Source organism: Cyprinus carpio, chromosome A16 (assembly GCF_018340385.1).
Source record: "Cyprinus carpio isolate SPL01 chromosome A16, ASM1834038v1, whole genome shotgun sequence".
Lineage (NCBI taxonomy): Eukaryota > Metazoa > Chordata > Actinopteri > Cypriniformes > Cyprinidae > Cyprinus > Cyprinus carpio.
The window spans coordinates 15,155,482-15,168,790 of NC_056587.1; the positions used below are offsets into that span (position 1 = coordinate 15,155,482).

Below are 13,309 nucleotides of genomic sequence, written 5' to 3' on the forward strand. Positions count from 1 at the left end.
TATCCATACAATGAAAATCAATGGGGTCCAAAACAAATCAGCATTAGATCCCATTGACTTTCATTGTATGGGGGAAAGATACCTTTCCACAGAAGAAAGAATCTCATGCATGTTTACAATTAAAATTAGACAGATTTTTAGGGACTGAGGGATTCATGACACACAACTGGATGCGAGTAGTCAATAAGTTTAATATTTTCTTACACAGTGTCTGTGGTGTTTAGCATAGAGGAGCATGTCCTTTTTTACAGTGCAAAATCTAACATTAGAGACAGGACTGGGGCGATGCATTACATTCGGCATGTGCTTGCAGTCAAAAATACCCCACTAGCAGGGCCTGCCGTCAGTTACAAACATGCATCGCAAAAGTAAATGCAGCCTTTTGGAGTTTTTTTACGCTGGATCCCACCAACAGCATTCTTTGAGGACATTATTGCTTTTGTATATGATATTGTAAGATAAATCAATACTTATTATTATACTTACTGAATAGGTATTTTGGGTATTGAATTGAGATGGGGATACGGTAGCATGTTGGCTTTCTTCTTTTGTTGAGGGAAATGTGTTCATGTATGCAGTGTAGTTTGTAAGTATTGTATCTGTGCCATTGTTAAAAAAATCTGTACACTTAGAAACAGTATAGAAACAACAAATTGAAAAGTATGTGCCACTGGGTTGCCTTTCTATGTGAAATTCATATTCAAAATGAAAGAACGTAAGAGGGTTCTAGCTACTTTACACATCACAGGTGAGCTGAGGACGGGGTTCTGGGATGGTGTGAGTACAGATGAGGGTGTTCACATCTCCTCTGCGCACAACACCAGCGCTAACTCTGTTCTGTAGAGCTTTCCTCCGTCAGACAGAGCCATGATGGCGCTCTTATACGTCGGGATTTTGCTGACTTCCAGAACCTGTCAGAGATCAGAAGAATATCTTCAGTGATTCTTTAGAGCATCTGTCAATGTGGCATTAGAAACGTTCAGTTTTCATGAGTCTCAAAGGCTTTTTTCAGACATGCAGCAATTTTTTTTAAAACCTAAAACGTATAAATATATTGAATTGCATACTGTTTTTACTTTACTACATTTATAAGGTGTGAAATAGCCTGAACAGTTGGTGTCAGTAAGATTTGTTTTATATATTTCTGAGAAATTGATACTTTTATTCAGCAAGGATGCATTAAATTGATTAAAAGTGACAGAAATCTTTGTAACATTATAAATGGGTTTACTATTTCGCATAAATACTGTTCTTTAAACCTTATTAATCAAAGAAAAAAAATGCATCATGGTTTCCACAAAAGAATTAAGCAGCACAAGAGTTTCAACATTGATAATAAAAAGAAATGTTTCTTGATCACCAAATTAATGGATGTGAAATGATCGTGACACTATATATATATGTATATATATATGTATATATATATATATATATATATATATATATATATATATATATATATATATATATATATATATATATATAAACATTTTTAGTTATGAGATCATCTATATGCTAGTTCATCATTTTTAACTTTAAAATGTAATTTTTCTCAGCCGGGAAGATGGAACAACAATATTGATGACTCATCCTGCACTACATAGATTTTTGTCTTATCAGAGGTTATCTAGAATAAAAAGACGACCCCATTCACAGCTAGCAAGTTGCTAATCATGGCTCAGCTGTGATCCAACTGAAGCCAACTGGTTATTTTAGAAAATGGGCCCTGCCAAAACTTCCTGTTTCAATAGGAAATTTGTTGGCACAAGAAAGACAACTGCACTTCATGGAATCTTCGAACCTTGTAGAATGCTGTGCCCCACAGACCATAGTAAGTGCTTTCCTACATGTGCTAATTTTGTTTGTTTCTACAGTCTGAGGGACTGAAGATGTCATTTGTGGTAATCTACAGCTTATAGCTGAAATTGTACTGATCCCGACAATTCCCAATTTTTTTTTTAGTAATAGTTTTATGATGACAGTAGTTTCTCTATCTAGTAGTTTTTCTATCTTCTAAAGCTGAACATTTGCATGCAATCCACATGCATCAGCAGGAGATTAGATTTCTCACTAGTATTATCATTTATGAGTCTGCTTCAGGAAAATAGTTTGTGCTCATCGTGGGCTTCAATTGAGAGTCGGAATACATCAACACATCTCAGAAAATGAAAGCAAGAAACCTCCGATCACCTGGGTTTTTTTTTTTAGATGCATACCTTGTTGTTTTTTTCACAAAGGTCTTTAAGGAGGGCGTCAAGCTCATTTTCATCCATGTAACCGTTCCTGTCCTGGGAGAGGTGGAGAGCATAGTCAACATTAATGAGCACAGATGTGTGACAGCCACTGCGGAAACTCAGCGTCATGCCACTTTACTATCATTTCCTGTATTCTCTTTTCAGACATTAGGGACGCCTCATGCAATGTTCTCTAGGGGAGAGATTGGAAATCAGGGCATTAAGGATCGGTTTTGCACACAGAGTCAATGCAATGACATGCTGGGTCTCGAGGTGCTCATTTGGTGCTCTGAAGAAATAACAGCCAGAGAAAGTGGGCCTGTAACATCCATTAGATAGCTTGAGACAGTTAGACATGCTCCTGAAAAGACAGTGTACGTACTATATGTATTGGCTTTGGTTTAAAAGAAAAGTTCACCCTCAAATTTTTTAACTTTTTTTTAAACCCCTTTTTAATTCACCACCATGCCCTACCAAATCCTTATTTTTTTATCATTTAAATTTTTCATATTTTATATTTCTTATATTTGTAAGAACACAAAAGTAGATTTTATTTTATTTGACTTCAAAATATTGGAATATTATTTTATTGGACTTTTATTTTATTTTACATTATACAGTTCTTGGTCATAAAATAACAGTTCATAGCAACCTGGGCCTGCAAAGATGCTGCAGAACAAATTGTCACACATTGTCAAATTTTATTATATACTTATATAATGTTTTGAAGGTAAAAATAACTTTTTAAATAATTTTTGAGTGAACTATTAACTACTGCATCCATACTGCATCAAAAATAAACTTCATTATGACTTTTCAGGAGGCATTAAAGCATTAAATTAGGAATAAGCCCATCGAATAAGTCTGTATCTCCTTAATACTCGTAAAGTGGCCTTTTAATGAGCTGATGAAAGAACAAGCTCGTCTGTTGCATAGTCCCAGAGCCGATCCTCCCTATACGAAAAGTACTCGAGCTGCGTAGGGCCCCCTTACTCTCAAAGATAATTTTAGTTTCGTTTTTGAATTTGGCCATGCAGTTATGAAAACTGCTTATGTCAGTTAATTTAATGCATTGCATTAAAAAATAAAGAAATTAAAAAAAAAGGAAAGAGCAAACAATATAAGGCCAAACCACATGTCTTCTAAATGCAGAGCAGCAGTCAGTGTGTCTGTAATTGAATGCCTCAGAGCTTTGAGCACATGCTGCCACCTCTAATGTCGCATCATCACTCTGTGATTTCTAATAGCCCAAAAGCGGGTATGTTTGCGTTTGAGCCGGTCTCCATGTGAGTTCGCAACCCGAACCTGCCAATCAATAAAGATCAGGGGTGCTGTCATCAGCAGTGAAGAACTTGCCTATTCAGGGACACAGTAATACATTACAATGGAGCCAGGGCCAAAAGATTCAATGGTGTTGGAGGTGATATTCAGACTGAAAGAGACTACCTTTGCATACTAATGGCTGCTTTCCTCTGGTCTTATACAATTGGAGACACTTTGGCTGATCTATGCATGCTTGGTTATGCATAAAATCAACCAGTATTAAGTTTAGGCTTGAGGTATTTTAAGGCTGTAGGGCATGGGATTTTTATTATTAAATGATATGAAGGAGTGATTGATCAATGCAAGAGACTTACCTGATCATATAACTCAAAAATCTTGTTGAACTCTTTTCTGGCCATTTTTACCCCCTGAAGAAAATATTTGTTCAGTTGTAAGAGATTACGGGTTATTCCAATCCATTTATGGGTTAATTCCTAATGCTGACATACCTGAAATTTTAGTAGAAAATTCTCCTGGTCCGGTAACAGCCTGTTTAAAAAATAAGAGAGTTATTAAGTTAATAGGCAATGATAAATATTCAGAATGAAATTCCAAGCTCACTAACCGTGCCATTTCTGACAGACATAATTTCCCATCTTTATTTGAATCGAAAATTTTCAGCTGTAAAAAAAACAAACAATATATATTCTCTCAAAATGGCAAGTTCTCTAAGGTGACGCAAAATACACATTTTTGATGGGCTGTGCAATTCACCCTGAACTTACTGTAGTCAGTGTGTACTCCTCTAATTTCTTCTCATCATATGGTTTTTTAGCCCTCTGAAGCAGGTCTTTCAAAAAATTCTGAAAAATATAGATTGGAGTCATTAAGTAAGTTTGGGGTCAGTAAGATTATTATTATTTTTTTTATAGATTATTTATTACTTTTCAGGATGCAAATAGATTTTGAACAATAACTTATAAATGTTTAATGACAGAAATACTGTGAGATACACTTCTATCGAAGACGTCAGCATGCATTATTTTAACTTATTTTCTAAATAATTGTGCAAAAATTCCTGGTGAAAAACCCAAGAATCTGTAGAAAAATCTCCATCAATCAGAGAAACACAAATAAATTGCACTTCTGTGAAGCACTGTAAATGATCCGTTTCTCTACACCCTCAGCTACCTAAATATTTGTACACATTATATGCAGGTCATTTTTAATTTGATCGTCATTTGCAATGCTTCATGGGGATTGTAGTTCTTCCTCTTTGAAGCCTTGTACTTTTTGTCACAAAAAGTTTTGTCTTTTCAAACTAAGACTTTTTAAAATCCCTATGGGAAAAATTTATGAGAAAAATACTTCCATAACTAAGGCTGCTAAAAAAGTGAGCAGGCATTGTTGCACTTGATTAGAGAATATAACCTGCTTTGACCAATCAGTATCCATGACCGGAACTATCCATATTATGTTTATAGTGGTGCTGTCTCCAAAATGCAACATCCATATTTCACACAGCTCTCAGATTTTGCTTTTCCTGCCAGAGGTACATTAGTGGGTCCAAAAACAGTCCAGTGTTGACAGATTGCACTCATCAAATCACTGACTGTAAATCTGGCAGCTGTTCAAAGAAACCTCTCCCTATTTTAATTTAAATGCATAAATCCTCAGTGCTTACTTTACACAAGCTCCTTTGAGGGGTGAATGTGGTTATTAGTGTTGGGCCCAAAATCAAATCTTTTGTTCAGTTTGTTGTCGTACCCTCCAGTCCACATGCTAGAGAAAGACCTCGAGCACTGCTTCTTGACTTCTTGAGAAGGAAACTCCACAGCAGGCTTCAGTATGTCTTAAATAACAAACTTAACTTAAACTTAAGGAATAGTTCACCAAAAAATGAAAAAAAGGAAGAAAAAAAAGCTCTCAGGCCATCCAAGATGTAGATGAGTTTGTTTCTCCACTGGAACAGATTTGGTGAAATTTAGCTTTACATCACTTGCTCACCAATGGATCCTCTGCAGTGATTGGGTGCCGTCAGAATGAGAGTTCAAACTGCTGATAAAAACATCACAATAATCCACAAGTAATCCACATGACTCCCGTCCAACAATTAATGTCTAAAACTATGTGTTTGTTTTGAAAAACTTCATCATTAAGGCTTTTGAATTTTAAATTGTCACTTCTGGCCAAAATGCCAATATGTGAATTTTTTGTGATTATTGTGATGTTTTTAGCAGCTGTTTGGACTGTCATTCTCACTGTAGAGGATCCATTAGTGAACAAGTAATGTAAAGCTACATTTCTCCAAATCTGTTCCAGTGGAGAAAAAAACTCATTTACATCTTGGATGGTCCAAGGGTGAGTAAATTTTCAGCAAATTATTTTTATTTTTTTTGTGAACTCTTCCTTTAAGTAACTGACCCCAAACAGAACCAGAAATGTTACTGTAGTCACATTTCTGAAAAGTTCATGTTGACTTGGTTGTAAAATACAGAGTTAAAGCTGTAGTGTGTCAGTTAAGTCAGAGCAACATACATATCTGAAGGGAAAATAACAGGTTTAAAATTACTATTATTATTTTTACACCTACAGCATTGGGGTCTCTGGGTCCCACAAAAGGAGCATAAAAAGTCAATCTCAGCAGACCATAAACGTTAAGTTACTCAACAAAGAAGACTGAGCTCACATCTTTTAAAAGGTTAAAAGATTGTTTCTTACCCTGAGTTCGTCAGCTTCGATGTATCCACTGTGATCAGCATCATAATTTCTCCAAGCCTGGTGGGAAAATTAATCAATTTAACTATTGGAATTGTTATAGAAAAAAGACTGATGCTGATCTTCAGAATTTACATTTACATTTTTTAAACATCTTTAATCTCTTATGCTCACCAAGGCTGCATTTATTTGATGAAAAATACGGTAATATTGGAAAATATTATTAAAATTTAACATAACAGTTTTCTATTTTAAAATGTTGTTTATTCCTGTAATGGTAAAACTTAAATTTTAACATCATCACTCCAGTCCTCAGTGTCATATGATCCTTCAGAAATCATTCTAATGTGCTGATTTAGTGCTGTAATCACTGTAATTGTATACTTCAAAGACATGCAGTGGTATCATCTATTCTAGTTTGTTTAAACTGTGTACATTTCAGACTCACCTCCATAAATTCTGCACAGGATTTCAGTTGTTGTCTGAAAAATAGCAAGAAGTTTTCCTCTGTAGGTAGTATTTGAACCAGCTGTGAAAGATGTAAAGAAGACGATCAGATCAACAAACTGCACTTTTTGATGAATGTAATTTCACATAAATTCCTATGGGAAAGACAAGTTGACTGTCAGCTATGAAGGGATGTCAGTTTGAGGTGTCAAGAGCTGCTGGATCTGAGAATATCTGCTAAATGATAGCATTTCTGAAATGATGCTCTCAGAGAGCTGCCGACAGCTGCACTGATTGCTGAAAATCCACACGCTTTCACTGCTCTGAATGGGTTAGAGATTCAACAATGTGGACAAGCGATTCTGTTTTCATAAATAATGTTTCGATAGTCAAATGTGGCTCACGGTACTTTTGTTGGATGAAAGAATTTAATAAATGAATAAACATTTTTATTCTCAGGTAAATCAACACAGCAGTATGAGCTAAATGCTGCGCTGTGCTTACATGTCTAGGCTTTTTAATTTTGGAGTCTAAACACTGCAGTTTGTGCCAGGCATTTGGAGAGTCAGAAAATCTTATTATATAATAAAAAAAAACATTATTTTAATACCCTAGCATAGGGTTTGAACTTTCTTACCTCAATGATACCTATTTTCCCGTCAGCATTTTGCTCATATTTCTCCACAAAGGCCTTCATCTTGTCTGTTAGTTCCTGGAAGAAAAAAATAATAATATAATAAACATGCATTCTAAAAAATACATTCTGTAACTCTTAGGCATTTTAACAAAAAATACAGTTTGCTGCAGACTTCAGTGGCTATAATCAAGCTTCCGGCTGTTGCAATCCATTTCTTCTGTCTTCTAAAAGCCATTGATGTGTTAGAAGAAATACGCACAGACAGATGGGATGTGCTGCTATCTTCAGCCCTCATTGCACAATGCTGATTGTGTTTTCATACTGCTTTTGATGCAGATGAGAGGAGTTCTCATTCCTCAAAAAAATCTGCCCATCTCGGCATAGGACACAGAGCGGTGACTGTGCAAAAATCACTCAATTGTGAAACACTTCAGTTCATTCACATGATGGGGTAAGGGTTTTGATGACAGTTAGGCCCCAGACTCCAGAGTTTACTACATCCACTAAAATGCAACCCACCAAGTTTTCGAAACTTTCGCCTGTATACCAAGAGTTATTTGTCTTACTACAGGTTCAGTGAGAATCAGTAGGTTGGCTGAGACAAATGAAGGCATATCCTCAGACAGTCGTCTCTGAGAGGGCATTGCACTGCTGTAGGGCAGACTTCTAAATTGAGTATACTGGAATAAAATGTTTCCAATGTGCTTTGGCATTAGATACAAATGATGTGGGTCATTAAATAAAAAAAATAAAAAAATAAATATTTATTCATTATATTTTGTTGTGTGTGTGTGTGTGTGTGTGTGTGTGTGTGTGTGTGTAGTTGTGTATACAGTTTATATATTTTGTTGTGTATATATTAAAATTCCTTCTAGCTTATAATTAAATTTTACATTTTACATTTTTTTAATTTACCCTTTACATTTTTATATTTGTATTCAGTCATTTCCTTCAACCCCAAATTCCAAATATGAGCAAAACACCTGTACACAAATTGATATGTTGTACAGTGATCCCCCTTTAAAATAAGCACATTTTGTTGCTTTGCAGCCTGAAATGAAGACTGGCACAGTTTTTTTTTTTTTTTTTTTTTTTTTTTTTTTGTTCTCAATGTTCTCAATGTGCCATTGAGAAGGTGATTAGCTACAGCTGATTGAGTTTAAAATTCATTTTTAGGAGGGGTGATCCTTTTTCCTAATTCAGTGATTCTGTTTTTTTATTTATTTTTCTGACATGTTGGTCTTATATCTTTCACTTGGATATTAAGTCGCACTGAGTAAATACAGCTGGATAAAACAAAAACTGTGTCTGTCTTCATTTCACGATGCAAAGCAACAAACTCTCTTCTGTTTAATACACAGAGGATTCTGTGTGATTGGTTGAAAAGGCAATTGATTAATTGTAGAAACATCCTGAAATCCTTGTCCTCTGAGGTTTCTGTCCAGAAAAGTGATCAAAACTACTTAATCCAAATATGCCTGCTTTAACTGACATAACAGTGAGGGAGGGATAAAATCAAAACAATTTAAAGGAACTAGGGAAAAATGAAAATTAAATTTAGTTTAGTTTAGGTCGAACTGCCCTCTTTCAGATAATGATGAACAGAGTGAGTTTGCAATTTTAGTGATGATTAGTAGTAATAAAAAAGTTTGTCTCACAGATACTAAAATGTATGAATTAATTTCAATCTACATAAAACTTATTCGTTTCATACTGAGTAATGTTGTTAATTTGTTCAGTGTTTGTCAGCTCCCATGATGCATTGCAACATGAATAAATTATGCGGTTACTGATCAAGGATTATTGTTTTGCTGCTTGCTGTCTTCATGCTGATGTTGTTGTTTTTGTCATCTTGTGTTAGCTATTTGATGGGTCTTTTTACTCAGTTGATGTTTGTAGATTGGCATCATTATTAGGGCTTGTGTGTTCAGATCCATGTATGTCTATGAAGACATTTTCAGTCTGCCTTCTTCGAGAGTATTAGGCAAACTGACCTGAAGTGGGCACAGATTTAATCTTGTACATGAAACCTGGAAACATGCACTGTCTAGAAGTCTTAAAGTCTGAATAAATTAAATTGCTATATGCAGAGGCCCATGAGAGATATTTAGGGTGCAGTAAAGCACAGCACAATATCATTAGAGGTGTGAAATGACCCAGTGGCTGCTTTTCCTCAGTGCTGTCACAGTCAATCACCTCCTTTTTATGCCTAACAGGGCTGTAACTCAATGACATGGGAATCTCAATAAAGTACATCCACTGGACACCACCACAGAAACAAAATAGAGGACAAGAAAGTCACTGCTTTATGATGTCAGACCAGCTGCACACCTTGGATCTTGCAGTTATAACATAAAGATGGTGTGATTGTAGAGGTTTATTATCAGTGCTGGTAACCTGACGGTTACTTGCTTGTGTAAAAGTGTCAAGGTTTACCTAGTTAGCCGCTGGTGATTGATACTGTAACTATACAATCTGGTTAAAAAAAGGCTGTTTTATCATAATGGACATTTAAAATTAGCGGTGTATTCTAACAGATTTTGTCGTAGGCAACATATATTGGTAATATTTTATATGCATATATTTTATTTTAGATTTTCTGTGCATTTTATTTATTCAGTATTGTATTGTGTTTAGTTTAGTTTAGTTTAGTTTAGTTTAGTATTGTATTAAAGAAGGCCTATGCTTGTTGTGCCATCAGCCAATAAACATTATCAATGTGTTTTATTAGTAGTAGTAGTATATTATTATTATTATTATTATTATTTTACTATTTTATTTTATTTTATTTTATTTATCTTATTTTTTTATCATTTTAGTCAGTAGTGAAGGCAACATTATCAGTATGTTTTGATTGATTGATTGATTGATTGATTGATTGATTGATTGATTGATTGATTGATTGATTGATTGATTGATTGATCGATCGATCGATCGATCGATCGATCGATCGATCGATCGATCGATCGATTTCCTCAAAACATTTCAGTGGTTCCTTTGACCAAACATTTTCAGTCCTTTACTTCCAAGGGTCCTGAACCACCTGAGCAACTGCTATTGAGATGAAAATGCTTCCTATAGGTATTATATTCTGATCCCAGAACAAGCCTTGAGCGTGGCACTTAACCTGGGTTGCTCAGGGAGAAACGTCCATGATGTGAGTGTAGTTTTTCTGCTAAATGGTTACATACTCTGACCTTCATGATGGAACAACTCAAAACTTCACATTTGTTATTATGGCATTTCATTACAATCATTCGGTTACCAATTATTCAGCATATATTCAGTCATTCCCAGCCCTTATGAATGTTGTTTGCTTGGCAGTTTCAGCATGTGTATTTTCCAGACAAGAACAATCCACGATTTGTACCAGTAATGAGTTTCATCCAAGGTCATTCCACTACATCAAGTCTGCATGCAGTTCTCTTCATTGAGCCTTTGGTTCTTTCTTCTTTTTTTCAAGAAACAGTGCATTGCTGTTCTTTATAGATAACAGCATAACCATCAGATTGCAGTTACAAAGAACGGAAGAGTTATTGTAAAACAAACACAAACAAGAATTTATTCTCTATGAAGCAAATGAGGGGAGGAGCCAGCAGCAGATGTGCATGGACCCAGATGGGGAGACAGACTGACTCTAACGTGCTGACTGAGACAAACTGGGACAAAGTCTCTGTCCTCTGTCAGAGCTTTTAACAGGTCTGATAACATGCCACTCCATCATATGATGCAAAGGCAGAATTCATCACTTATTTTAAATGCTAGGACACAAATGTGTAATGCCACTAAAATTACATATTATACATATTATTTCATAATACTAAACATACCAACTTTATGAAATAAACATATTTTACATAATGTTGCCTTTTTTGCTTGAATCTTTATGTACTAGAATACATTTTCCACAACTTTGAATTTTCTGAAAAATTAGCTTCCTAGTTATTTTAATTTGCATGACATTTACTATGTATCATCATATTCTACACATTTCTCTAAAGAATTTTAATGTGGCAAAGCAGTTCAAAAACACAAACCAGTAAAATGTTTGGGTGTGATCCATATTGACATATCTTCTGAATTCATAGTCCAAATGAAACTGGACTAACACAGGAATTTTGTTCAGTTCTGCCCATAGCCGTCATGCAAATCAAACAAAAATGGTCACCAAGAGCCAATAAGATTTAAACAAAATGTGTGTGTCTATATTTATAACTTAATTTTAAATTTGAAGAGAATTTTAAACCTGTGCAAAATGCTTAAGAAAAAAAAAGATTTGGCAATTAACTAAATTATTTTATTCTTATCTTCTTGGGATGTGTCCCATAAATTCCAGCCTGATTGCTCATACCAATATGCAGCAGAAGATTAAAGAAAACCGTGTGACTTACCAGTCCTGCTTGTTTTCGAGCTTGTTGAAGTTCTCTGATAAAATTCTGCAACTCCTTCCCCTCGATATATCCATTACCTGAGAGCATTTACACCCCAAGTCAATGACACAACACAGTTTCAATTCAGATGAAATGAGTCTATTTTAAAACCATCTGAAATGACTATCAATCTTTTTTTTTTTTTTTTTTTTTTTTTTTTATATCCTCAAAGGAAAAAATGAATGTCTGTTAGGTAAGATAAATCAGACAAATGATTTTAACCAAACTTTTGGAAACCAGTTGCAAAGCAGGTGTTATGAATTATCCCAATATTTTTTTCTTCCCAAAAAAAAAAGAAAGAAAAAAATTCATGAAATCCACAAAATAAGGAAATAAATTACCATCGTGGTCATAATGATGGAATATATCCAGGAACTGAGATGCTGAGATCTCTACTCCTTGCAGGTACGCGTTTGCCATGTTTTCTCCGTGTGTCAGGCGCTGATGCGGTGAGTCCGATGCTGTGAGAATGACACTGTGATGTCTCCAGTATTTAAGTGAAGTTCCGCCCCCCTCCCCTCAGCAAAACCCCAGCGCACCTCTGTCTCCGCACACCGCAGGTAGCGCACGGCGCGCACTAGTGCCGACTGCTGAGCTACACAGATGTGAGACGCATTTAAATCAGGACTTCTTTCTGCTCGTATGTCACAGACTCCAACGGAGCTCCAACTTATTTTGGCCAGGAGGTCTTTAGCAAAGTAGGGCTATGTTTTTTACACCAAAAGTATAGTTTCAATAATGTTTCCTATATTAGTCAAATCAGCCGCAGCGCGCATATTTTTAGGCTACATGTCGCAAAATGACAGTTTCTATTACAATAATTTTCGTGCGCTACTATGATAAAGCATGACAGTACGTTCGTTATTTACAGATTTGCACATCACAAATATTTCAGAAAAGGCTTAGTGATAGCGTAGTGAGGCCTGCCTGATTTTTTTTTTAAGTTTCCCCTGAAAGTCATAAAAGTAGCCTATTATCCTCACACTAATCCTTGCATCTAGCTGGACATTTATTTGCAGTTTGGTCCTAAGCAAAATCAAGATGCAAAGTTAATTTTTTGTTCAGAATCAAAAGTAAACTTGTCATGTGATTGCAGTTCTCAGACACATGGCTTTGTATTATATGGAAAGCACTATTGATAGCTTAGCCTTCAGAATTCAGAGATGTCTTTATCCAGGAGGGCAAACTTTTTTGTATGCTCTATGTATGTGTTTTGTGTATAAATTGATTCTAGCGCTGAACTTATGGAATTAATTTTCCTCTTAGCTCTAAGGACATCATTCCCTGGTTCATTTTTCTTGTTAGTTTTCTCTTGTTTTCAGAACATTAATTCATAAAAATGAGCAATGACCCATAAGATAATTGCTCTCCATATGCTAATTAATGGGGCTCTCCCCAATCAAACGATGGCTGGGGCTCTGGTCCTCTGTCATGGCATCCTGCTTGGCAGGAAGACAGGCAGACAGACAGACAGATAGATGGACAGTTCACCACACACAGCCACCCTCATGCAATTATTAACTTCCCTGCTAGTCTGGCAGAGTGAGTGAAATGAGCTTAAATTAGACTACATGATGCTA

At 35.5% G+C, this 13,309-nt stretch overlaps 1 protein-coding gene across 1 annotated transcript; it reads right to left on the reverse strand.

Moving 5' to 3' along the window:
• Positions 1–74: 74 nt before the first annotated feature.
• LOC109068967 (calbindin-like) lies at positions 75–12,259 on the reverse strand. Its single transcript, XM_042772917.1, has 11 exons — positions 12,071–12,259; positions 11,691–11,767; positions 7,300–7,374; positions 6,664–6,744; positions 6,219–6,275; positions 4,283–4,360; positions 4,123–4,178; positions 4,007–4,046; positions 3,872–3,925; positions 2,217–2,288; positions 75–911 (listed from the first exon to the last, which is right to left on the reverse strand). The coding sequence occupies exons 1-11, from the start codon at positions 12,147–12,149 to the stop codon at positions 798–800; spliced, it is 783 nt and encodes a 260-aa protein (XP_042628851.1). The 5' UTR covers positions 12,150–12,259; the 3' UTR covers positions 75–797.
• Between the last annotated feature and the right edge of the window lie 1,050 nt (positions 12,260–13,309).

Coding starts and splice junctions, on each gene's coding strand:
- LOC109068967 (XM_042772917.1), bottom strand. CDS start 12,149: ATGGCAAACGCGTACCTGCAAGGAGTAGAGATCTCAGCATCTCAGTTC. Junction 4,361..6,218: donor TCGAAGCTGACGAACTCAGG/GTAAGAAACAAT, acceptor TATATTTTTCAG/AATTTTTTGAAAGACCTGCT. Junction 2,289..3,871: donor TTTTTGAGTTATATGATCAG/GTAAGTCTCTTG, acceptor CACCTCTCCCAG/GACAGGAACGGTTACATGGA.